The 26,842-nt window shown below is 33.6% G+C and overlaps 2 protein-coding genes and 1 long non-coding RNA gene across 7 annotated transcripts in view; 2 read left to right on the forward strand and 1 right to left on the reverse strand.

Annotated features, from left to right (window-relative positions):
• The window catches only part of LOC133192086 (uncharacterized), a 427,629-nt gene that overhangs the window by 331,144 nt on the left and 69,643 nt on the right, over positions 1–26,842 (forward strand). The window lies entirely within an intron of this gene.
• On the reverse strand, positions 1,574–17,553 carry LOC133192066 (intraflagellar transport protein 46 homolog). Of its 4 annotated transcripts, none has more exons than XM_061327909.1 (13): positions 17,468–17,553; positions 14,351–14,453; positions 13,576–13,602; positions 13,129–13,161; positions 12,182–12,288; positions 9,912–10,096; positions 9,725–9,799; positions 8,500–8,593; positions 6,012–6,259; positions 4,914–4,980; positions 3,667–3,727; positions 2,078–2,181; positions 1,574–1,830 (listed from the first exon to the last, which is right to left on the reverse strand). In XM_061327909.1, exons 1-13 carry the CDS (start codon positions 17,498–17,500, stop codon positions 1,729–1,731), a joined length of 1,239 nt encoding a protein of 412 aa, XP_061183893.1. In that variant the 5' UTR covers positions 17,501–17,553; the 3' UTR covers positions 1,574–1,728. The 4 variants fall into 4 exon arrangements, with proteins under 4 accessions (XP_061183893.1, XP_061183889.1, XP_061183890.1 ...); XM_061327905.1 differs by lacking the exon at positions 8,500–8,593 and adding an exon at positions 8,646–8,739; XM_061327906.1 differs by lacking the exons at positions 8,500–8,593; positions 13,129–13,161 and adding an exon at positions 8,646–8,739.
• LOC133192670 (insulin-like growth factor-binding protein complex acid labile subunit) lies at positions 20,137–26,530 on the forward strand. Its single transcript, XM_061328662.1, has 2 exons — positions 20,137–21,014; positions 26,212–26,530. Exons 1-2 carry the CDS (start codon positions 20,152–20,154, stop codon positions 26,510–26,512), a joined length of 1,164 nt encoding a protein of 387 aa, XP_061184646.1. The 5' UTR covers positions 20,137–20,151; the 3' UTR covers positions 26,513–26,530.

The following is a 26,842-nucleotide window of genomic DNA, read 5'->3' on the forward strand; positions in this document are numbered from 1 at the left end:
ATATATATATATATGTGCTATACTCAGAAAAAAGAAAAGTTGGGGCGGCCCACTGATGTTTGCTATGTATGAAAGTCATCACTACCTTATAGCATATTATTACAGTAACAAGTCAGTATTTCAGTATGTGATGTCAAATGTTCAAGCCCGTACGAAGCAAATTCAGTATCTAAGTTTACTATAGTTATCTATATATCGGCAAAAAGCCCCCCCCCCCCCCCCGTGCCACCCCGGTTCCTACGGCCATGAAGTTCATTACATGACAAGATATTGTATAGTTGCATCGATAGTATAAGCAAAGCTTACTGATCTGCAAGTTTACAGTTCTACCCGAAATTCTAACTCATGAGTACTACAGAGTGGTTTGATTTACTACAGAGTGGTTTGATTTTCAATAAGCCTTTGACTTTTTGATGAGTCATTCTCTCATCTTCAGGGATTGGTGAGGTCGTGAGTTCGAATCTCGGTCGCGACTGACCTAAGTCGATAAAAATTGGGTAGCAACTGTTCCTTCGCCATGCGTTCGGCACTTTGAAGTGAAAGTTGCTGATCCTTCGGATGAGACCTTAAAAACCGAGGCCCCGTGTCACGGCAGACGTTAGCACGATAAAGATCCCTCACTACTCAATGGCCCTGAGTGCCAAGTAAAGATCAAAATTTGAAGCCCTTCACCGGTATATGCTGACGTCTCTATATGAGTGAAAAATTCTCGAATGGGACGTAAAACAACATACAATCAATCAATCAATCAGGGATTGGTAGAGAGGGTAATTCGTGGCATGTTTATATGGCATTTCAATGGGGCCAATCGCACCATTTTTAGGCTAAGATGCAAAAGTGCGACATTGAAGTAGTGAATGAGCAAAGAAGCTACGGTTAGTATCCTTCTTTGTCTTTGCATCTGGGCATTTCTGCCCTCATATCTTTGCATGTGTGTATCCATATATGCACATTTTTTGCCATTGCAACTTCGCCCTAAAGGTGAAAGTTGAGTGGCCCCATCAGACCACCGAAAATTTCCCTGCCTGCATGATCCCAAATCATTTTCAAGTCACAAATCTGCAGTGAACTTCTTGTTTCATCAGATGTTATGGGTAGAGTTTCAGCTAAGAATACAAATAATTTACTGACTGTTGAGGGACAGAAAAGTGCAAAGCAATACTTGCCAAATGTTACATGTAAATTAATTAAAATTGAACAGGTTTAAAAAGCATTTCACAAGTACTTTTTAAATGTCTACTCAAACATAAATTCAAACTTCACAGAAATTCCTCTTGATTCAATGCTTATGATTCAAAATGTTTTAAGGTATTTTACAAAAAAGTTCACACATATAATTTTACCTTCAAAGTCTGATCATATGATGTTAAAAATATTTCTATCAATTCTACTAGAGTTGAGTATTGAAAAGAAATACTTGTGTGCAAACACAAACAAATAAAATACTTCTGCAGTATGAAAATCTATTTCAAATATAATTCTTATCCATTTATCTGAAAATGCTGTTTCAGAAGTCCCAAAGAAATCCACAGAAGTCTTTTGTTGTATGACATTAACACAATAAACTCGGAAGCAGTTATTCCTGTTTATTACTATAAGATTTATTAAACCTTCTGCACACTTAACAGTAAGATGATTACTCTCCCATGATTTTTTTTCCTTTTTACATACATACAGACAATGATAGAAAACTACACATATGTACAATTCTATTTATAAACCAAATGTCTACAGAATCAGTCTCTCTTCTTTGTCGTCTTGTTCACCAGCCCCACCACTTCCTTTCAGAGCATTATCTAGCTGGTTGTCTTGTGCAAGGGCCCGGAAGTGCTGATTAAAAGGAAAAAAATATCAAATTAAATAAACAATTTTAGTCAAAGTAACAAATGCAATGTATTTGCTATACACAAAAATGAATGTATATTTTTTTTATCTAATTAAAAATGTTGCTCAACCTACTATGATACTTCTCTGTAAAGAGAATCTACTCACTGATATAAAGTCTGAACATATATTCACTTGAGATACAATTAATATGAAAAAGAAAAATAGATAAGTTTCAAACTATGATCAATACCTGAGAATTTTTGAATTCTGAATAAAGTGTAAATAAAACATGGAGGGCCTGAATCTTTTCATTGTGATGAGGTGATCCTTTGTATACAGGTATGTCAAGTATTGCTGTAAAAGAAGTAGTGTATCATAAGATACAGTAAAACTTGGTTAAAGTGATGTCCTGGGAACCTTTGCATTAAATTTACTTCATTATATCCATAATTTGTCATGTTAGTACATGTATAAAGAATATACTATTGCGAATTCCAAATATAAGTTTTCATTCTTATGACTACCAATATGTTCAGGGAAGATTAAATAAAAACCTACCTTGGAGAACTAACTGTTGAATTAAATTTCAAATATAAATACAGTCAAACCTCATTATCTCGAACTCAATAGGACCAAGAAAAAACTTTGAGATATCCAAGAATACAAGATGTTGAGGGTAAAATTCTTGAAGAATAAGTGGTTCGGATTCAAAATCACTTTGACATATCCATGATATTTGAGATATTGGAGTTCAAGATACCAAATTTCAACTGTACTTACAAAAAATAATGTCGGTTAAAAATTTAAATTTTGAGATCTAAAACATTCTCTTTTTTTTTATTTAATTGTAATTGTCCCCCCCCCCCCCCCTCATATTTTGAGTAGATCTTTTAAAAATGGATTCACCTATTTAAGTAAAACTTTCAGAGAGGGTGTGCCTTGACCTGACCTTAATTGCTGCATTTTTCATTTCAGAATTTTTTTTGGGCAGTGCAAAGTCTACTTTTAATTATTTTTCCATGCATGCAACAGCAGGCAAGCAATTTTTGGAAAACATTTCTTAATATCTGTGCTATAGTAACTTTTTACCTCAACATATTAATTTAAGCAGACATGTAATAAGAAAGATCAGAATTGAAAGTCCTAATAAAGTAAATATCAGACAATGCTGATTTTCACAATGTGTAGTTTGCTGTTCTTCAATTTTTTTTCTCTGATGTAAATTAAATCATAGATTGTGATATTGCTTTATAAAAGGAGCACACAAAGATCAGTAATGCTTAAGAAATCTTACGAGCTAAATCGTATAAAATTAAACAAAGGGATCAGGGTTCGAAATTCACTATATACAACTCGCAAAACGCGAGTTAGAATTCCCAAATTGCGAGTTAAAAATTAGGTAACTCGCAAAAACTTGCGAGTTGATTTTTTTTGCATTGAAACTGTAGCAAAATTATATAATATGACAGAACACAATGCTTTTGATTTAAATCAGTAATTTAAATAAAAGTCACACTGTCAAGCTGTAGTTGTATTTTGTGTATTGTACAATAGTTACTTTTTCCTTAAGTTACATGTATTTAATTCATATAAATTTAACTTTATATGAAAATTGCGAGTAGTCTTATAAAATTGCAAGTTCACTTTCTTGGTACTCGCAGATATTTGCGAGTTGTAATTTTAGGGAGTTTCTAAGCCTGAGGGATATGGAATTTGTGCCACTAACATCCAGTGTATTGGGCTGAAAGTATCTGAGGAAGATCTACAATGAAAGGCCAATGAACCATCTCACAAATTAGGAAATAGTCCCCCACTGTCACCCTAGAAACGTATACTCACAACAAATGAGTTCCACATACTGAGGGAGATCACAATCTAGTTCTGCTGTGGGAAGTCCCACCTGTAACAAAAATAAAAAAGATCATCACTTTCTTTCCATTTATGTTTACATTCAGTGTAATTTTCTTTATGAAATCAATTGGAAATCTACAGCATTCAATACTCTATAACACCCTAAAGGACAGTAGAAATATTGTCATGGCACAGTAAAATACACAGAGGGTACTACATGTGTATATACATATTCAATACTCTGTGAACACCAAAATGTATATTGTTTTGAATCAATTTAATGAAAAGCAATTACCCTATTCAATTATTGTGAAAATATAACAATTGTACGTTTAAAATTAATGTTATTTTTTTCCCTCACAATATTCATTTGCTTAGTTTAACTTTCCAGGTCACAACAACTCTTACGTCTATTAAGCACACCAGTTCTGAAAGGCGCTAAATTCATATTAAAGATTAACAAAATTAAAAATTATGAGGAGAGAAAATTAGAGAACGTAAATATTACCATTGAATTCTTATTTTTGGATGCTGTCGGTCCTATAACAGCAATTGTCTGTGCTGACAAATTATCATACCTTGCTAACACAATGTTTCAATTTGTCAGCATAACCAGGTGCTGTTATAGGATGGACGACATCCAAAAATAAGAATTCAATGCTTAAATATAGTTGTAGTACAGTGTATATATCTTAATTACTGTAGAACCATTTTAATTCCTGAGGACCAATTTTCATGGCATGTTAAAAATTCAATGGTTCATGGAAACATAATTTCCAGATAGTAATCATCTATTTTTGAAATCTAAGAAATTTTAATCCCCTGCAAAATATACTGACCAAACTTTAGCACAGTATGTATTCTAACATAAGAAATGATCTACACTGCTTACAAATTTCTATCTCAGATAAATAAAACAAACCGGCCATGTTGGGGATTGTCTTGTACATGACCTTGTTAATTAAAAGAAACTTGAATCAGGTTAATGACACAGTCTTTGGTTCTAAGCAATTTTTTGTCAGCTGTGAACTACTATAGAGATACAACTCTGTGATAAATTATATAATTCATCCTTTAAACAAATGAATTAAAGAATATGGTTGTGACATATCCTTCACTCAAATATAACCTTCGTGTTAAGCATCTGTATTCAATAAAAATTTGAAAATATACTTAAAAAGGCAATCAACAATCTATTTTTTATGCTTAATGTATACCGATATGGACATGCATACCTCTTTAAGTAATTCTTCAAATTCTGGTGGCCATTCCTGCATCAAGGTGTCAATATCAGGCATATTTCTAAAATATTTTGAAATGTTAATTACTAACTAGCTTCTTACATAAATAATGAGTTTATAAAATAATGAACAGCATAGAACTTTCTGTTCTATTGGGGTTGGGGAACACACAATCTAGCCAGATTGTAAAGATTCTGAAAAATCATGTGTATGTATATGCATGTTTTAATTCAACAGTTCAAGAAATCCAGCCCTATTTAAAACAAGGGCACTGCAAATTGGAGCATCTCCTCGCAAAATAGCACATCCCAATAAACACTTGTAGAACACAATCATCCACACACACATACAAGCGCGTTACTACATCCCCTCCAACTTTGTTGCGAGAGGTTAGTAATAATGCATAAAATAAAATTTTGATTTTGAATATTTTTAAATATCATCACATTATCATAAAATATTGCATAAAAAAATCTTACATCTTTCAAAAATATTGTGCATGAATGTACTTGTTAGAATTGGGAAAGCACAGTATCCTGTAATAGGACACATAACATGATACAATGGTTGCAATATAACACATATTGATATATGTTTATAGAACAATTATTCAAACTGTATGCCAATTTCACTTCACTTTTATGAAGTTAATTTTAATAAATAAAAACATCTTTATTTCATTAAGAATATGTAATACATGTACATGCATGTATGGGCAAATTAAAATGGTGATAAATGCAACTGAAATCCTTTAAGGATCCATTCTATTTGACTAAATCATAATGCAATATAAATATACTAGTAATAGAATGTTTGATAATGGGCTGTGTGGATCTTGTAGTCCTAGTATCATATCATAATAGATTAATGTATCGGAGTATCATACAAGCACTATCATTTAAAAGAAAACCATAAAAATTGTCTTTAATCTTCAAAGCATATTTTGAATTTCATTTTAAGAACTTCAGTTGTTGGGATCATTGTATACTGATTAAGGGGCTATGGGCAGAAATATTTGTATAACAACATCCAGAGTGTACTGATTATACTGTAATGGTTAAATGATAAAGTCCTCATTTTATCAATACCTACTTGGAATAATGTACATTTGGAGGAGGTTGTGTTCTGTGAAGTTCCCGAATGCTTTCTATCCAACTCTCAATCTGTTTGGGATTTTTCTCAGCATTATCAATGCTCTTCACCACTACTTTTTTATCTGTCGTCTGCTTGGATATGGCCCTGAGCTGTAGATCTAGAACTGTGGGGTCAGATTGCTTGGCACACGGCTCATCAAGGACGGTCAGTCCTAACGTGTCCGGCCTGTTGTCAGGTCGTGTTATCTGCAGTAAAATATATAACCACATGCTTGGTTTTGATTTTCAATATGATTGTTGGACATTTTCTTGTTTTTGTTTTTCTAATGATAAAATTTGTACAACTTAAAAAAGAAGATATACAATGATACATACAGAAGTTTAAGTTTGAAGGAAATGGAAAAGTAAAAAGGAGAGAATAATTTTATAGTAAAAAAGAAGAAAAAAAACTATGTCATTACAATAAAATATTGCCTTCAAAAAACATCACATTTATATAAATATTGTGCATAGGTGTATTTCCATACAATTATAGTAGGAAAAAAATTTAAAATGCACTAGATAGGTCTTAGAGTAAAACACAGTTATAATGGAAGATGGGAGACAGCTGTAGTTGCTTGGTTATAACTGTAATTCTTATTTGTATTTTTAGTACTGGATAATTTTTCCTGTTAACTTATGAATATTAATAGTTCCCCCAATAGACGACTTTCACATTCCTAAGAGTCATCTCTCTTTGTTGGCATAACGATAATTTTTCTCACTATATCCTTTGTAACCTACCTATAAATATTTTAAACCTTCAAATGCTTTCAGACAATTTTGTACCGTTCCCGAATTGCCATGGTAAGGGGGCATCAAAGAAAACATAATGAACATATACATACAGATTTAATTGTAATACGCTGCCTCTTAAAGTTCGTAATAATACAAAGCAAAAACAGTGGGTTACGCCCATTGACTCCAGATTGACCCCGCAAAGGAAAATATTAACTTTTGTAAATGAGAAAGTTGTCTATGAATGCATTTTACTTTACACCAAAATGTCTTTTTGTGCTTCTTTTATATTTTACACCAAAGTATGATAAAAACATTTCGGTATGCAACACTGAAGACATCTTATTTTTTAGAAAAGATTGTAAAAAATTACAGGTGCAGAAATATATGAGATTGAAACAACATCTTAGATCAAGTGAAGTCAAATAAGGATGCTACTGCATGAGAAAGTAATATTAAAGGACTTATCGCATGATTTTTCAAAAATCTTAATTTTATGAAAAATATTATGTACAACTTTGTTTATTAAAATACTGAATACAATAAACGTTGTTGAAAGCGTATTTTAAGAGATATTGAGAGTTGAAATTCAAATACGGCAATATGCATATTTCAGTCGGATTTCGGCGAAATACTGCTCTGACGTCATAGGCGACAAATCAGTGATAGAGAGATGAGAAGTTGCACACTATTTATGGAGTTATCAAGGACAAGTGCAGCTTAATTACGAAAAATGCTGAAAAAAATAATTCCTAACGTGCTTTTCAATTACTATAGAAACATTAACTAGTTCTAAGCTATAAGACTTTTGAGATATTTTCGTTTTTTATTCCAAATATTTAGCATCTGTAGGTCTGATTACGGCAATGTTTCGCCGTGATCGGAAAATATTTTTCAGACCGCCATCCTTTACAAAACATATGAAGGCATACTTGCATAAATCATTATGTTAAAACGAAGAATAACAAAGTTATATAATATTAAATTTGTGAATCAAAAAAGTTCATACATGTGATCAGATGACAAATCAAATTGTATTGTGGTGGCGAGTTTCTTCGTCTTCGCCGCGTGTCCCTCGCTATCGTCGCTGCTATTTTTACAATGTTAACAGATTTTTCAGATTTTTTTTTGCTAACAATTCTAAAATATAAGGTTGGATATTCAAATTCATATCGATAAAATCAGTGATTTGGTCGTTCATAACGTAGAAAATTCAGGTTGTATCACGTATATTATAATAAGATTAACCTGAGGAACTGATCAGCCATTGTCGCCTTTGACGTCACAGGGTCACGTGATCGCTATCTAATTAATTTAGATTTTTAATTCGGGCGGTTTCATTTGAGTCAATAATTGGTTAGTTACCGCGATTTATCCACTGTAAAAACACAAAATTTATAAGCTGTGGTCATAAGGAATGTTTTACACTTTTAATTTCAAATAATGTAGAAACATGCGATAAGTCTTTTAATATAAAAACACAGAATGGAAAGGCATTGGAGAACATCAATAGAATCATCAAGAGTTAACAGTTGAACAATGTGTCAAATGTTTGAAGTGCTGTTGACAGAGTATAAATCAGTGATTTTTCTACACATAAATAGACAGTTTAACAGACAGAGGGACAGACTGGCAGGTAGTCAAAAAACATTAGCATATAAGTCATCTTCACAGTTTTCTGGCTCTACAATGAACCCAGACAAACTGACCTTCAGGAAGGCATCGATGTCTCCAACAGCAGGAATAAGGTCAGGGATAAATGGTAGAAGGCTGTGATCGAGTTCTATTGTCTGAGGGGTATATCTACAATGATAACACAGTAAGCCAACACAATCAAACAAAAGCCATTACTGACCTTGATAAATGCATCAATGTCACCCACAGCAGGTATGAAATCAGGAATAAATGGTTTTAGTTTGTAATCTAGCTCTATAGTCTGTGGTGTGTACCTGAAATGAAACCATATACTGGCAATAGCACATAAGATCTTTCTTTATTCCTCAAAGCCTATGCAGAATTCTCTAGCTGCAATAATGTAGCCCTCTCTCAATTTTTTTTTTTCGGGGGGGGGGGGGGAGGGCTACAACTCCTTAGGATCTCTGTAATGGTGCAAGTGTGGGAGTGAGACCATACAACACAATCATTTATAAACACCGACATTTGCTTTATTATAATATTCTAAATATCAAGCACAAGTCTTAGTACATCACGTGATAACTGTCATGGCTGCTGAGGGAGAGCAATTGGTAAACACACAGATTTATTTTACCTGGTTTTCACATTTATCCTATGTTGTTGAAAGTGAATAAAAAAATCGTCTTATTAGAAGTAAGTTGAATGTTAAAACAATTTATTTGGCCTGCAGTCGCCTGTATTTAAAAAATATATTTGCACCATTACGGAGATGCTGTGGAATTGTAGCCCTCTTCTAGGAGTGAAACGGTTCACCGCGGTATTGATTCACCGCGGTATTTTTTCTCGGTTTGATACACGGTGCAAAATCTCTAATTTTCGGTTCGGTTCATTTTTCGGTCGGGATCGTTATTCAGTCGGGTTTGGCATAAGGTAAAACACGTTACTCAGTATAAATAAGTATTGAAAACGTAATTTTTTTATGACTGATAGCTTGTAAAATAATTTTTGACAGTCAAATAATTTTAATCAATTTCTTCTAGTCAATTTGCAAATAAAACTTGTAAAATATGTGACTAGATTTAGAAAAAGAAAGCATAAAACAACGTTGAATTTGTTTCCTTCTATCAAAATGTATCGTATCGAAAATAACCGAACCGAGACAAAATTATACAATACGTATCGAACCGTGAAGGAGGTGTATCGTTTCACCCCTACCCTCTTCAGAAAATGTCAGATTTAAAAAAAATCGGAGAGGGCTACATTATTGCAGCTAGAATTCTCTGTTACAAAACACAATACCTTGTTATGTACTGGAACATTTCTTTAATTTCAGGGGTAACAGGAAGGTTTTCATAATCACCAGGATCATAGGCTCTGAAAAAGGAAATGTATAACTATTAAACTATTATCAGCCATAATTTAAGTATTAAGTGTTTACAATGCATGTTTTGAAAAATAGTGTTCCCATGCAGTTTCAGTTTCTCACCCTTCAACTGGAACATGGTCATCATCTTCATCATCATCATCATCATCATCGTCATCATCATCTGTATCTGACCCTGAATCATCCTCATCATCATCCTCATCATCATCAAACTGCTGTTGTTGTTGTCTTGGCTGGGGTTTAGGGGCCTGAGATTGCTGCATGGCTTTGGCATCCTGCTGTGGGGGCTAAAAATAGATTCAAGATATAATTTTTTTTTTTTCAAGATGTATTGCTCTTTAAAAACTGATTTCTTTTCTGTGGGAGCTCCTTTAATTAAGGAGGTTTAATCCTGAGCACTTGAGCAGATTTTTATGCTCACATCTATTTCTATAAAATTCTACATCATATTATTTTAGTTCTTACATATAAAACAAATTTGGATCCTACAGTGCCAGCTGAACTATTACTCAATAAAAAAAACCATGATTAAATTTCATACGAAAAGCATTAAGGTTTGTTACTCATGACATTAGTTATATCAGGGATTTTTCAGAAATATATTTTAGATAAGTACTCGTATAGCATGTCACAAAATCACAAAGAAAAATGGGGATCAGTGTGCATCTTACTGAGCAACGGTACAATTAACTTGACCTTTTTGCACTTAAATTGTAACTCCAAGGTCAAATCACTATACGGGTAATCTTAAACATATTTTACCAGATGTAATCATGACAATAAATATAATTTTATGTAAAATAGGTTGAATAATACTTTTCATTGAACAAAGCATGCAAATTTATGAGCATAAATTATTGGATGACCTTTTGCACAAAAAAGTTTCATATTTGGGGGTAATAAAAATCTAAATAGGCAATATAATATATTTTTTGGATCAAGCTTTTTATGACTTTAGTGCTGATTTGGAAGTATTGTGTACTTTCAAATAATGAAAGAAAAAGTTGGAGCCAGTGATGTAAACTTTGAGATACTGGTCAAAATATGTGATTTTCAGGCAAAAAACTATGTAAATTTTATCTTGACTTCTTCAATATATCTTCATTTCTTAATTGGCAAAGTCTATGGAGTGAATGTCTAAAATTTGTTCTAAAAACATCAACTGAAACCTATATTTAATATTCCAATAATGGAAAAAAAAATCTCTGAGTAAAAAAAAATGTGTAGGGCGATAAGGTTCCAAGATATTAAATTCAAAAAATGCGTAGATTTGAAGAATTTCCTTCTAAATATTCTTCCATCACAAGAAATAGTCCCCCATAAATTTTGTTTCTTTATGATTTTGTGAGCAGTTTTTAAATTAAATGTTGTATAATTTGCATTGTTTAATTTTGATATGTTATAAAAAATAGTTTTGAAATTTGAGGTTCTGACTGAACTAAAGCTGACGAGTGACATACCTTAATGTGAGATATTTTTACTGGTCCAAAATTGTTTATTAAATTAACTACTATGAATTCTATCCTCATTTTGTTACAAATAGAGCAAATATATTGTGGAAGTCCAGAAAAAATAGCCCTAATTTGAGCTTAAAAAGTAGCATTTTTTAGTAATATCTAATAATTTACATCATAGACCTCAAATTCTGATTTTCTTTTTTCAATTTATGTGATATAACTTTGACCATTCTGCTGAAATTTAGTAAAATCTTTTAAAAGATTTTTAAATAAAGCAAATATCAAATAATTTTATTTCTTGTTAAATTCATAATGCCAGAAAAATGACATTTTGTAAGTGAAATCAAATAATTGATTATGCAAAATAATTTGAAACTTTTTCTTTAATTGTCACAATTGTTAATATGTCTATTCAAGAATGAGACTGTATTATTTAGTTAAAAATTTACTGGAGGAAAAGCTTCAACAGAGTGATTTATGTGTAAGATGCACTGTAGTGCCAAAAAAGCATATAGACACCAGTTTTTCATTTTGAATTTTAATTAAGCTGTCCGTGTATTGGTAGATACTAAAAATATACTTTTAAAAAAATTATAGGTTTTTGACAACAGGATACAACCTCCTTGGTAATCATTAATCAAATAAATAATCAATACAGATAAAAAAAAATCACTATAAAAATTCACATTTATAAAAATTAAGCTACTTTAACTAAGCCTAAGTCGCTTAATTCTAATAAATATGAATTTAGGGTAATAATCCTTTAACAACTTTGTTTCTGGTGTACAATGACCCAGTACATGTTGTTAAAATAAAAACCATATATACAATTTTTAGTAAATCATTAAAATAAGAAAAAGTTATTGTAGTAATATATAAAAATCATCAGGCAATATTGACATAAGAAATATATACTGGTGCATTCATATTGTCCTCAAATTCTTCGTCATTTTCATCTGACATGGCTGCTTCAGGGGGTGTATCTCCTCGACTATGTCTTCTTTGGCCTGCTGGGTCAGAAGCTGCAAATTTAAAATTGGTTTAGCATGAATATCTGTCCTCACTTGTAAACTAGAAATACTTTCTTTGAACATGCTATTTCTAAATTATTATATTTCTTTCTTTTTCACAGTCAGGTGATTAGATCTTATTATAATAAGTGATTTTTTTTTCCTGTAATTTAAAATGTCTATAATCCTTAGGCCACCATGAATAATGATTTATTAGTGGAGTGTGCAGCAGAAAAGAAAACGCTTTTCATAAATTAATGTAATGTTAAACTCCTCAAACTTATGATGTTCCCCAAATGATTGACTACTTTGTGAGGCAAAAAAAAAATATATAGTAAAACCTAACCTCTGGGTCATTTCAAGCATGCTGATACCAAAAAAAAAAAATTATCAAGTGCATAATTTACAAATGTTGATACCCCTGAATTATTTTAAGGATCAGTGAAACATGGATTGCTAGAAGTTTGTATTCAAAATAGTTATTTATAACTGCACATAGAAAAGACTGATTTTCATACTTTTTAAATTTATTGGTCTCATATGCCCCTATCATTTGGGGGACATGTTAAAACTGCAACCCAACCGCCAAAGCATCATCACTTCCCCATCAAACCCAGAACACTGCAGTTTTAAATCAAGTTAATAAATATGTTACAACCTAAAGGTTAACTGAATACTAAGTAATATTTTTTCTGAGACAGTAAAAAAGAACAAAGAATCAATTTACATTAACCAACAGTTGAACTACAGCACCTTGTAGCCACATGTACAAAGCTCTTTTCTTAGATATTTATGTTATTTGTTGTATATATAGAAATAAAATACATTAAATACTTAAAAGAAAAGATTTACCATCAAAGCTTTGTGTTGGTGAAGCTGGTGGCACTACACATAAGGCATGTAACATACTATTATTAACATGCATGTATACAAACTTTATTAAAGAAAAGCCTATTTATCAATGTCAAGGGCTTAAATTAAAATGATTTAACTTAAAATGATATTAAAAACATTTTAATTACTATTTCAATTCTGCTGAAACATGCAGTGAAGGAAACATGACTTTAAAATGCCTGAAGAAATTTGAAGTCTATTTTGATGCATTTATTTCAATTAATGGTTAAAAACACAATGAAAAAAGAAGGGTATATCTACAGTAGTAAAGTGTGTATATTCTCAACATCTACACTACTTAAAAAATTAAAATTCTGATGTCACTTGTTTTGAAAGACATGAACCATGATTAAAACATATAGTGTATCCTGTCATCAGAATTTTTTAAGAACAATACTAAGTTACCTGGTGGTCGCCTTTGGCGAGATAATCCTGGGTTACATGATGAAATGAAAGAAAAAAAGATAGATGTCTTTTAAAGATGAACATGGTGACAATGATATTTTACACAGAAATATAACTTTGATCACCAATGATGATTTTAAATCGGCTGTTGTAAAGATTAAAGTCTTGGTCATCTTAAACTGCAATAAAATTTTAAAATACACTGTTATCAAAATTTGTTATAGAAATAAAAGCCTTTTCAAGTTCAGATATTTCTATCCCAAATGTCAACTCTCTTTTAGATTAATGTGTCAAGGAAAGTATCTGTATGGTTGTATATTTTCAGATTATATCTTTTTGTCTCTCTCTCTTTCTCTCTCTCTCTCTCTATGTATGTATTGTAAATCAGTACACTATCATAAATTTAGAAATACACACTCCCATATCATCTCATAATCATTTTGGATATATATTATCCACATTCATATCAAAATCAAACAAATCTTGTCTTTGATACGGATTCATGACTGATCTTAACCAACTTTAAGGATCTAAATATTTAAAAAAAAAATGTGAAGATTTCAAATTTTGAGAGTTAAAGATGCTACTTAAACCTGTATCATATGATTGTATTGCATGTGTTAGTAATGAATGAACTTTTCAGAGTCAAAATAGAAAACACTGTTTAACTAATGAAGTTTCCTTGAAAATAACTTTAACGTAAGTGTAAAAATAAAAACTAAGAATAAGAAACCTCTTATGTCTTTGACTTATAATTTGTAAGAAATTTTCTTACCTGGATGGACTCGGGGAGTTGGTGAATATTCACTGGCAACTTCCTCTGCGTCTGGGATCTCTAGAGCCTCGTCGTATGGCTGATTCTGCACATTCAGGATTCCCTGTATCATGTTAAAAACTGAGTTTTAATAACATCTATTTTTAAATAAATTTTACATCCCACAGCAGTTAAAAATCTGGACATAATAATCAGGTGGTTAATTAACCCCTGGTCAGAAAAATAAGTTGATAAAGCATCTATCTAAAATTAAGGGACCTAGAACCATCTCTTAAGTTTGTTGCATTTTCTTGTTTCTTTTACATTTATACAGTGCATTTGTAAGCTGAAGTGCCCTGGCAAGACAATGCTCAATAAGATACAGTCATACATGTCAGGCCTGTAGGAAGCTATTTCAGTTGGGGGGGGGGGGAACTAACCCAACATTTGCAGTTTGGTTGGACACTAACAAGCAAAAAAAAAAAATCGTACTTTAATATCAAGGGTAAACATACATAAAGAAACTTTGTTTACTATAGTATACTATATTTCACAAAACAAGAAGTCTGTGAGCCAAATGCACACTAGTAGTACCCCCGCTTTAATGATAATATACACTCTCATATGAATATACACAAATTCAGTTGTGACAGAAATTTAGTATGGACAAAAGCATGGATAAACAGGAAGTTGACTACAGATTAGTACAAAAATCAATCCCAACATATGGCATGCAATAACAAACAGTTCACTTAAATTTCAAGCATCTGCCTTAGGTAGTTGCTAAGAAAACTGAAATGGAAATTTGGTAAGGACAGATGCAGAAATAAACAGGAAGATGACATGGATTCCTACAAAAATGAATCCCACCATATGGCATGCCAAAACAAAGAGTGTGCTGAAATTTCAAGCATGCCAAAACAAAGAGTGTGCTGAAATTTCAAGCATCTGCCTAAGTAGTTGCTAAGAAAACCGAGATGGAAATTTGGTACGGACAGAGACAGGGATCAATAAACAGAAAGTTGACATCGGATTCATACAAAAAATGAATCCCACCATATGACATGCCTAAACAAAGACATCGTCTCAAGCCACAGTCCAGAGTTCGCATATCTATAGCACTCTCCTACCTGTGGCTGCTTGATCACAAAAAAGTGTTGTAATCTTGAATATTTACGCCTCTATGTTGTGAAGTCATATTCAGCCAATGACAATATTTGTTGCCATCAAAACAACTGACATCAACAGTTTACAAGAAATGTTTCATATACTGCAATTGGGTATTGAAAGGTCGCATCAAAGTTCATCATCCCACTATGCTTTACTCACATTGGTCAATATTTTAATGAGCTGTGAAATATTCTCTTCTCATTCAACCACGGCCAGAATGGGAGAGGATCGTACATTTTGGCCCTGGTTTGTGACGATGAAACAAAGAATGTGCTAAAATTTCAAGCATTTGCGATGAGTAGTTGCTGAGAAAACCGCGGAAATTCAGTACAGACAGACGCAAGGATAATCAGGAAGTTGAGAATAGATTTGTAAAAGAATGAATCCCACCATATGGCATGCCTAAACAAAGAGTGTACTAAAATTTCAAGCACCTGCCTTAAGGCCCTTTCACAATTGGCGCATGAGTACTTAACAACACTTTGCGATCAGAATGTTTTAGATTCACACAAGATCTCGCATACGTTGCACGATGTCTCGCATTCGTTGCATGCATTTTATTGGTCACATCAAGTCTCCTCAAAATAGTAGACATGCACACTATTCAGACGAGCTCGGATGTGATTCAAATTATCGCAATGCAAGGCATAAACATTAGTACGAATGCTTACAACGTTTTGTGTACTCACAAGAGTGATTTTTAAAAGTTGAAAGATGAATTGTAGCTGTCTATGTGCCTGTTTTGTGACTCAACGAGAGTCAATGTGTCTCATGTAATCTTGCAACGTTTTCACTATCATTGCACGATTTATCAGCTTCAATTTTCTAAACTTTGCCACTAGTATATATACCCTGTATAAGCATCTCTGTTTCAGACCACAATTGACCATGCATGCTGCTGCATCTTCTCTCGCATTCAACTATGTCAACTGAATAGCGTCGGAAACAGGCGGTATATATACCCCCTCTGACTCACATGAGATTTTGTACCATGGAATGTATGATCGCATGAGCGCCACATGTCTAGTCGTCTGATCACAACCATCACATATAGTCACAAGATATATTGCAAGATTTAATAAGTTTGCATTGCACAACAGTTGCTTTAGATTGTGGGAATTTTGTACGAATACTTTTTCAAATTCGATTATTTTGGCAACAGCTCACGATCCAAGTCAAAATTTTTCGGTCACACGAATATTTTGTCGCTTCTGCTCTTGTACCAATTGTGAAATGGCCTTAAAATTGTTGCTGAGAAAGCTGTGATGGAAATTTGGTACAGGCAGAGACAGGAATAAACAGGAAGTTGACAATGGATTGGATTGCTGAGAAAACTGTGACGAAAATTTGTTACGGACAGACAGAGAGACATACAAGGGTAAAACAATATATGCCCTCTCCTTCAAAGTGGGGGTATAATTACTTATTACTGGGGGAGGGGGCATCAACTCAATGGGACCAAGATAAAAACTTCAGAGTATGAGGTAATAGAGTTCAACCATATCTGTATGAGTTCTTCCAGTGTGATTACAAATAGTCTTTTTCACTTTTCAGTTGTAAAACACGCTGGTGCATGTTTCATACAATATGACCAATATTCAAGAACACAAATTGTGCATAACACTTTTTTGAGATCACAAACGCTATGTTAAAACAGGTTGTTTTTCAATCAAAATTCAATGAGGCATGTGTTCTTGCGGCACTTTTCTTACCGATCTTTTGCATCTTATGCTAACAAACAATAAAATGACAATAAGCTCGTGATCAGATGGCTCTACTTTCTCTAACGATTGAACTTTCTGACATTATTTATGATATTGTTGACATTGGATACCAGATTTCATTAAGACAAATTAAAAAAAAATCAACGCCGCTTCATAAGAGAAAATTTTAAAAAGCTTCAATATTCATTTATAAAAAAAATATATTTGAAAAGCTACTGACTACAATACATTTTTATAAGCTTACATTTCTTTCGTCTTCGCTATCAGGAGACTCCATTTGATTTTCGATTCATTTCAGGAATGCTACCCACAATGCATTTTTTTTTCAGCCGTATAACGAACCCGATTCAAACAACAAACTGATTATCCAACACTGACTACTCCTTAGTTTTACATTTCCGTAATTCATTTACCTCATCCATTTAATAGGGACAGGTAACTTCAAGCTATAATCAATGGCAATAAATCGAGTAATTACTTCTGAGAACTCCAGGCATTTTGTCATTGGTTGGATGTAAAAAGTACAAAAATTTACTACTATTTCTTTGTATATTGTAAACATAATATTGACATTCTTTATTTCAGATTTTTTTTTATTATTGTAAAAATATATTGACATTCTTCTTTTGTTTTGTCTATTGTAATAAATATTATTTACATTACATGTATTACATTATTTGTTTTGTCTCCTGTAAATATAATATTTACATTATTTATTTGTTTTGTCTATTCAAAATGTAAGAATAATAATATTAACATTCTTTGTTACTTTTGTCTACCATTCGTAAGATAATATTTACATTGTTCTCTCTCTCTCTCTCTCTTTATTGCAAAGTTTTACACCTTTTGCATTTTTATCAGCCGTATAACGAACCCGATTCAAACAACAAACTGATTATCCAACACTGACTACTCCTTAGTTTTACATTTCCGTAATTCATTTACCTCATCCATTTAATAGGGACAGGTAACTTCAAGCTATAATCAATGGCAATAAATCGAGTAATTACTTCTGAGAACTCCAGGCATTTTGTCATTGGTTGGATGTAAAAAGTACAAAAATTTACTACTATTTCTTTGTATATTGTAAACATAATATTGACATTCTTTATTTCAGATTTTTTTATTATTATTGTAAAAATATATTGACATTCTTCTTTTGTTTTGTCTATTGTAATAAATATTATTTACATTACATGTATTACATTATTTGTTTTGTCTCCTGTAAATATAATATTTACATTATTTATTTGTTTTGTCTATTCAAAATGTAAGAATAATAATATTAACATTCTTTGTTACTTTTGTCTACCATTCGTAAGATAATATTTACATTGTTCTCTCTCTCTCTCTTTATTGCAAAGTTAATTTTACACCTTTTTCAGGTTAAAAAAAAAATAAAAGTGAAAATTTGAAATGTTTTCTCGTTATGAGAATTACGACCTTTTTTTTTTCTTTGTATTATTATTTAAGGAATGAATTTAATAGCTACCCATTTTATACAGTATAAAGTGGGTTGGGGCAGTATACGCTTTATAAACCACGAAGCTTAAAAAAGCATAAACTGTTCCAACCCACTTTATAACGTATAAATTTGGTAGCTATTAAATTCATTCCTTATAATTTAATTTTCATTCATTTAGTTTAAGAAAAAAAGATGATTGCCCTTAATCAAATTGTACAAAATTCAAATGTAACGTCAGGCGGATCGATACGTTTTTGACGCAAGTCATGGTGACGTAGGCAACCCAATTTATTACAATATAAAGTAAATTTTTTATCCAATCAAATACCGCGTTATAACTAGAAATAAATTTTAATTAAATGAACAATAAAAATAAACACTGGGTGGGCTCTAATCCCACTAAAAACTTTATCCAACCCCCTTCTATAGTTTAACTGTTGATTACCCAGGCCCGTAGCAACGGTTTCGAAATTGGGGGGGGGGGTCCCAAAAATCTGACAAGCAAAAAAAAAAAAGCCTTTATAAACTGACCAAAAACCTAAACTTGGGGGAGGGGGAGGGCAACTTACCAAATTATCCTGACAAGCAAAGAAAAAAAAATTATTAATCATGGAATTTGCCAGTGCTCGACCTTACCGCAACAAAAAGTGGGGATCACCAGCATCTATAGGAAAATTTATTACAGCAAAATATTATACTCAGAAAAAGTTGGGGGGGGGGTCCCCTGCCCCCCCCCCCCGGCGTTCTACAAGCCTGTTACCACCGTTTGCTTTCAACCGACTTTCTTCAAAGCTTCTACATTTTCCTCACCATGCATTTGATAGTTGATATGGGATTTAGTTTTAGGACAGTCTGGCTAATCCTTCTATCCACTATTCGTTGGAAAAAGAGTAATATGGTCTAATGGATGATAGGTTTGGGGATTCATTGTTGACAGACTGCATTCAAGACAATGTGTGGGAATAAAATGCAGTTTATCTATCTTTAAAAATACACATACATGATTATAATTTTAAATGGTCAATCACCTATCATAAGTCAACAAAGTGATAATCTCGGCTTACGATAGCAAAATATCACCAGCGTGTATAGTTTATCAGAGTACAAACTCCGCTGCCCAGGATGAGTAAGAAACGCATGAAGCCGCGACTTTACCAAGGTACTACTGAAGTTTCATTGTATTTTGACTACTGGTACATTTACTGAACTCCAAATCCAGGTAAATTTATGTTACCTTCCATATTTAGTGACCATTGTTTCATTTCAACGATATTAACTCTGACACAAATACAATCTTTCAAGTGATTGCCATTGTAAAATTTTGAATTACTGGGAGGGTGTAAATAGACCTTTTTATAAAAAAAATGCTAAGGGATTAATTCATCTTTTTTTTCAGTTGGATCATGCCATCATCCGTTGTATACTCCGTCCAGATCCTTTCAGTGTTTGTAATATTTTGTGACATGGTTTTGACATTTCATGGATGCCGACCATCGCTTTCATTACCAGAAGTCCTTAACTGTTCGTTTAGTAACTTGACAATATATCCTAATGACGTCCCATCCGAAGTCAAGATCCTCGATCTATCGCATAATGAATTAACGAATATTGAGATACTTAACACAACCCCTCTTACTCATTTGAACCTCTCCAACAATCTTATACAGAAAATAAAGCATAATGCTTTTACAGAGTTGACCAACCTTGTTCACTTAGACTTGTCCTTTAATCTTTTGAAAGGATCCGACCTTCTCATTCAGAGATACCGGTTCGAATTAAGCGAATTCCATTCTTTAAAATTTTTGAGTTTTCGAGGAAACCCACTTGGCCTTGTATCAAGAATGACTTTTACTTCACATGGATATCTTTTTCTAGAGGAGCTTGACTTATCATATTGCAGTATCACCACAGTGGAGGCGATGGCCCTCACAAATTTAGTGAGGTTAAAAAGACTGTATCTACAGTACAACTATTTGACAGTTTTTACTGAAGATTCTCTGAGAACTCTGGGCGAACTAGAGGAACTCCACCTTGAACACAATAAAATTAAAACGCTTGGAGTTTTGGGATTTTTTCCGCAGCTACACACACTTTATTTGAATTATAACAAGTTGGAGACTCTAGAAGGGAACACAATTTCTCATTTAAACAAACTTGAAAATCTTTTTATAGACCACAACAAACTGAAATATTTAACACATAATACGTTTCCTAATGGATTAAAGAGGGTCTTTATGGCAGGCAATCCGTGGAGATGCGACTGTAACATGAAGTGGATCTTAACAAACCCCACGAGTAAACAGTTCTTTAATAACAACTCTTTATTGTAAGTATCAATCATTGAATTTTATTTTGACTGACATGTTTCATATCCACAGACATTACTTTGCTATATAAGAATATATATATATATATATATATATATATATATATATATATATATATATATATATATATATATATATATATATATATATATATTGTATGTCGTACACGTGTACGAGATAGTAAGTCATACAAACGAAATTCTAAGTCGTACAAACGAGATGCTAAGTCGTACGTACAAGATGATAAGTCGTAATTATGAGATAATTAGTTGTACAAACGACAAAGTATCGTAATAACGAGATGTGAAGCCGTAATTACGAGATAATTAGTCGTACAATCGACATATACTAAGTCGAAAGTACGACATAATAAGTCGTAATAACGAGATGTTGAGTTGTAAATACGAGATAAGTCGTACAAACAAGATAATAAGTCGTATGAACAAAGCAAGAGGTCAACTGAGTATCATACAATACTGTAAAGGATCCACAGAAGTATGAAATAAAACGAAATACTGAAAGATGAAGCTATGTTGCCCAAATGCAAGAGAAATAGGATGATCAGGGATCAACAAATTAATTTGTCTAGTACTTATTAACAAATCTTAAAGTAGCTCTATCTAATTGCCCCCATTTGTTACGCTCACCATGTTAACTAAACAAAACAATAGTACTTGAGCACTATTAGTAAACATCACTCACTCCCTCTCACATTGGCCTCTCATGGTCTTGGAAGAACATTCAATGTAAAATGATAAGGTGTTTTGTCACATTATAATTTATCTTTTTTCTACAAGTCTACCTGACCTTTAAAACTATGAAAGTACTTTTTGTATATTATAAATTATAAAAAATTCTTGTATACCTCTCTCAGTCAATTGTCCTTTCAATTACGTTATTCATTGATTAATTATCAAAGGTGAATAGCAAAGGGAAATAACTTCTCTAAGTAGAATACAAATTAATTGAGCCCTTCCCAGCACTAGAACATTTCACCAAGTTGTTCAGAATTTCAAAAAATTGGTAAAAATACCTTTGCTTATTTCAAATTTGTACTCTGTTTGCCTCCTAGATGCTTAGGAGCAGAGATGCTTAGGAGCAGAGAAGAAGATTTTCGAGAAAAAATGCATAGATTCAACCAGCCTCACCCTAACAGGGGCTGACAAATAGATTTTTTAGGCACTTGTCCAAGGGCAAGTGTATGGTGAAAATTCACTTGCCGTACCTGAATTTTTGCTTGCCCAACCAGAAACTAATACTGTATTTATATAATTTTATATTTAAAAAAAATAGGAAGAAAAATACTGAGTAGAACATGCAATCCCTTGTGCCCAAGATTAAATCCACGACTTAAATATTTATCTTATTTTATTTTTTTTTAAAGTCACTTGCCCACGGGCAAGTGGTTGATAAAATTTCACTTGCCCTCTCCTAAAATTCACTAGCCCCGGGCGTCGGGCAATGGATTTGTCAGCCCCTGGTCTAACACCAGAACCCCCGACCCAGAGGCCATGGAATTAAAAATTTGGATAAGACACACTTGTTCATCATAACAATGTACTTAGATTATCTGCTAAATACCCATGCAGGAGCAGAGAAGATTTTCGAAGAAATAATGCAATTTTCACTCTATAATCAAAAGAGCCCCTTCCTAACACCAGAACCCCTGACTCAGGGCCATAAAATTCACAATTTCGGAAAAAAAAAACACCCTTGTTCATAATAACCAAGTGCTTAGTATGTTTGTTTATTACCCAGGGGTAGAGAAGAAGATTTTCAAGGGAACAATGCATTTTTAATATATATGCAACACAGAACCACCCTAACACCAAAACCCCTGACCCATGCAGGAATTTGAATTTCATACTTTTGGAAGAGGCATCCTTGCTCATATTAACCATATAATTAGTGTGTCTGCTAAATATTCAGAGGCAGAGAAGAAGATATTTAAAGAAATATGCATTTTCACTATCCGATCTATAGCACAGGCACTTGGGATCTGGACCCCCCCCCCCCCCTTTCCATTTTTTTTTCTTTTTAAATATGAGGTCGAGACACCTTTTTCCTATTTTTGTATTCTAATATGCACTATATGTTATCAATAATGTAACTCTTTTGTCTCTATATACTGTTTTTAAATATACCGTTTTTCGACTGATACATAAAAAATTATGTATCAGTCGAAAAACGGTATATTTAAAAACAGTATATAGAGACAAAAGAGTTACATTATTGATAACATAAAGTGCATATTAGAATACAAAAATAGGAAAAAGGTGTCTCGACCTCATATTTAAAAAGAAAAAAAAATGGAAAGGGGGGGGGGGTCCAGACCCCAAGTGCCTGTGATCTATAGCCCTGCCCTAACACTAGAACCCCTGACCTAGGGGCCATGAAATCCACAATTTTGGGATAAGCACCCTTACCCATCATAACCATGCATGTAGTTTATTTGCTTAATACCCAGGGGCATACAAGAATGTTTTCAAAGAAATGCATTTTCACTATTATTAAATAGAGTATCCCCTCCGAACACTAAAACCCCCGATCATGTGGCCACAAATTTCACAATTCTGGAAGAGGCACATGCTCTTAGTTTATTTGCTAAATACCCAGGAGCAGAGAAGAAGATTTTCAAAGAATTAATGCATTTTCACCATTAAATCAATAGAACACCCCTCCCAACACCAGAACCCCTGATCATATGATCACAAATTTCACGATTTTGGAAGAAGCACTCTTTCTCACCATAACCATGCACTTACCTTATTTGCTAAATACCCAGGAGCAGAGAAGATTTTCAAAGAATTAATGCATTATCACTATTTAATCAATAGATCCCTGCCCTAACACCAGAATCCCTGACCCAAGGCCATAAAATACAAAATTTTGGAAGAAGAAACCTTATCATAACCATGCATGTAGTTTGTTTGCTTTATACCCAGGAGAAGAGAAGATTTTCAAAGAAATAACGCCTTTTCACTATACGAGGGATGCTCCAAAAATAATGACACGAGACTTTTTTCACCCACATTTATTAATCTTTGATCCTTCTATTCGTCCCTGCCCTTCAAAGTACTCAAACTTGGCCTGGACACACTTTTTTAGACGTTCAATCCACTTCTGGAAACATTTTTCATACTCGTCATTATGGACACCTATCATATACTGATAAATTGCTGAGCCAAGGGCATTTCGTGATTTGTATCTTTTTCCCGATAGGTGGAATTTAAGTTTGGGGAACAGAAAGAGGTCGCACGGGGCTAAATCTGGAGAAAACGAAGGGTGGGGTGGGGGTACGGTAGGACATTAATCTTTTCCACCTCCAAATATTCGGTCACAATTCGTGCTTTATGTGCATTGTCGTGCATATACTTCATACCCGTTCTGGGGCGACGACTTTCGTAATATTTCTTCATTTTTTAATAGAAGTTACCTGTGACTGTTTTGCTCTTTCATACAGTAATAATGTTTTTAACCATAGTATAACAAGTATTCTGAGAGGATTGCATTAGCAATACTAGTCCCCTACCGGCAAGTGTAATCTGGTTCCCGTTAAGAATTGAAAATGCCATAATACCGTCAAAAATTAATGAAGTGGGATGAAATGCAAACTTGATCTATAACTAATCAAGGTAAAGCCACATACCAAAAATCAGCTCAATATCTACAAGCGTTTAGAAGAAAATTGCGGAAAACCCTTAAAAATTGAAAAGGCCGTAATTCCGTCAAAAATCAATGAAGCGGAACGATATGCAAACTTGATCTGTAACTCATCAAGATACACTCACATACCAAAAATCAGCTCAATATCTGCAAGCGTTTAAGAAAAAAAGTGCGGAAAACCAAGTGGGACAGACTGACAGACAGACAGAGGGACAGACAGACAGACAGACGGACGGACAGACTCAGAGGAAACCTATAGTCCCCTCCGGTTTCACCGGTAGGGGACTAATAATAACACAAGGTATCCAGCTCCGAATTACATGGAGTACCCTCTCCCCAGAATCGCACTCATTTACACTTTCAGAAATGCTTTGGCAAACTGTTTATTAGTCCCCTACCGGTGAAACCGGAGGGGACTATAGGTTTCCTCTGAGTCTGTCCGTCCGTCTAGCTGTCTGTCTGTCTGTCCCTCTGTCTGTCTGTCAGTCTGTCCCACTTGGTTTTCCGCACTTTTTACCTGATCGCTTGCAGATATTGAGCTGATTTTTGGTATGTGAGTGTATCTTGATGAGTTACAAATCAAGTTTGCATTTCGTTCCGCTTCATTGATTTTTGACGGAATTACGGCCTTTTCAATTTTTAGGGGTTTTCCGCAATTTCCTTCTAAACGCTTGCAGATATTGAGCTGATTTTTGGGATGTGACTTTACCTTGATTAGCTATAGATCAAGTTTGCATTTTGTCCCGCTTCATTGATTTTTGACGGAATTATAGCATTTTCAATTTTTAACGGGAACCAGATTACACTTGCCGGTAGGGGACTAGTATTGCTAATTCAATACTCTCAGAATGCTTGTTACCATTGTCTTCTACGATAATTTATCTACACAACCATATATTGCATGCTCGTCTTCATTTTCTTTTATCTCCGTTAACAGCGTCAGAACTTTCGACTTTTCCACTCGGCGGGCAGATTTCCGCTCATTAAGTTTTTTACCAGGGAAAATATATAAAAACGACAAATTACAATCGTGGAATATCTCTTTTGTGTGATTATATGTGTGTAGTCGGGGGAAGGGAAAGGGGGGGGGGATCTTGTTACAACTTATTGTCGATGTACGACTTATCATATACATGTACGACTTTTTATCTCAAGGGCACGACGTATTATCTCAATTACAACTCATGTCGTTCACACGACTTAGTACATACAACATAGCAACAAATATTTTCGACTGGCAGCAATACGCTGACGTACAATTGTAAAGCTACTCAGTTCACCTGATCAGTACAGAGGGCTTAGGACGAGTGTGACAACTCGAAAGGTGATGCTTTCTCCTCCTAGGCACCTGATCCCACCTCTGATCTTTCCAGTGGTTCATGTTTTTGCTCTGATCACGATTTCTATTTTTCCAGAATTTACGAGGTTGTTCACTGTCCTTTATCCTCATCTTTTACCGTATCCGTTTAATAACTGGTTGTGTAATATTTGTATATTTGAAACCTTTTTCTTGAATTTTTAATATTCTAGGTGTACCCATCCGTCTCGGTATCGCGGGAAAAACATATTGTCGTTAGAAGCAGACGACCTCACCTGTATGACATCAGCAGTTGGAGTTTTGGCTACCGTTCTGCTTACCCTGACGATCATGGTTCTATCGGCGCTTGGAATGACGGTTGTCTATAAGAAGCGCCAATGTTTGCCTTGTTTTAAGGACTCCAGTGGTCAGTATGTGGCGGTTTACACAATGGATGACGGTCAGCGCAACGAACCTAGTGTTACAATATCAGACACGAAAACACTTGTCAAAGAAGTTGAAATATATGCTTGATTGTGTCGTTTAATAAAAGACTATGAGTATAATGCACCACAAATAATTTCGTCTACATATACTTCAAAATAGAAAACAAAGCTAATTTTACAGTTGTGCCCTCTCAATAATTTTGCCAGGACATACACAAGTACTTTGCTGTTGATTAAAGATTGTGTCTCTTCAAAAATAACGTCTGATGATTTTTTCCTTTTCGGCTTTTCGAGGTTTTCTTTAGGCTATATATACAGGAATCAAGCAATATTTATCATCAGGATGGGACCGGTGAAAAAAATAAAAATCCCAAAAGTCTTAATGATCCCATTTGGCATTCCTTAAGAATGTAAAAAG

This window comes from Saccostrea echinata, unplaced genomic scaffold (genome assembly GCF_033153115.1).
Source record: "Saccostrea echinata isolate AGI-Se365-2 ecotype Australia unplaced genomic scaffold, CSIRO_AGI_Sech_v1 ptg000025l, whole genome shotgun sequence".
Classification (NCBI taxonomy): Eukaryota; Metazoa; Mollusca; class Bivalvia; order Ostreida; family Ostreidae; genus Saccostrea; species Saccostrea echinata.

Excerpts from the sequence above, each read along its gene's own strand:
- LOC133192066 (XM_061327909.1), bottom strand. The coding sequence starts at position 17,500 with ATGGAGTCTCCTGATAGCGAAGACGAAAGAAAT. Across the intron at positions 14,454-17,467 it reads ATAGCGAAGACGAAAGAAAT|GGAATCCTGAATGTGCAGAA; the intron begins GTAAGCTTATAA and ends AACATGATACAG. Across the intron at positions 4,981-6,011 it reads CCAAATGTACATTATTCCAA|AAATATGCCTGATATTGACA; the intron begins GTAGGTATTGAT and ends AAAATATTTTAG.
- LOC133192670 (XM_061328662.1), top strand. The coding sequence starts at position 20,152 with ATGGTTTTGACATTTCATGGATGCCGACCATCGCTTTCATTACCAGAA. Across the intron at positions 21,015-26,211 it reads TTTAATAACAACTCTTTATT|GTGTACCCATCCGTCTCGGT; the intron begins GTAAGTATCAAT and ends TTAATATTCTAG.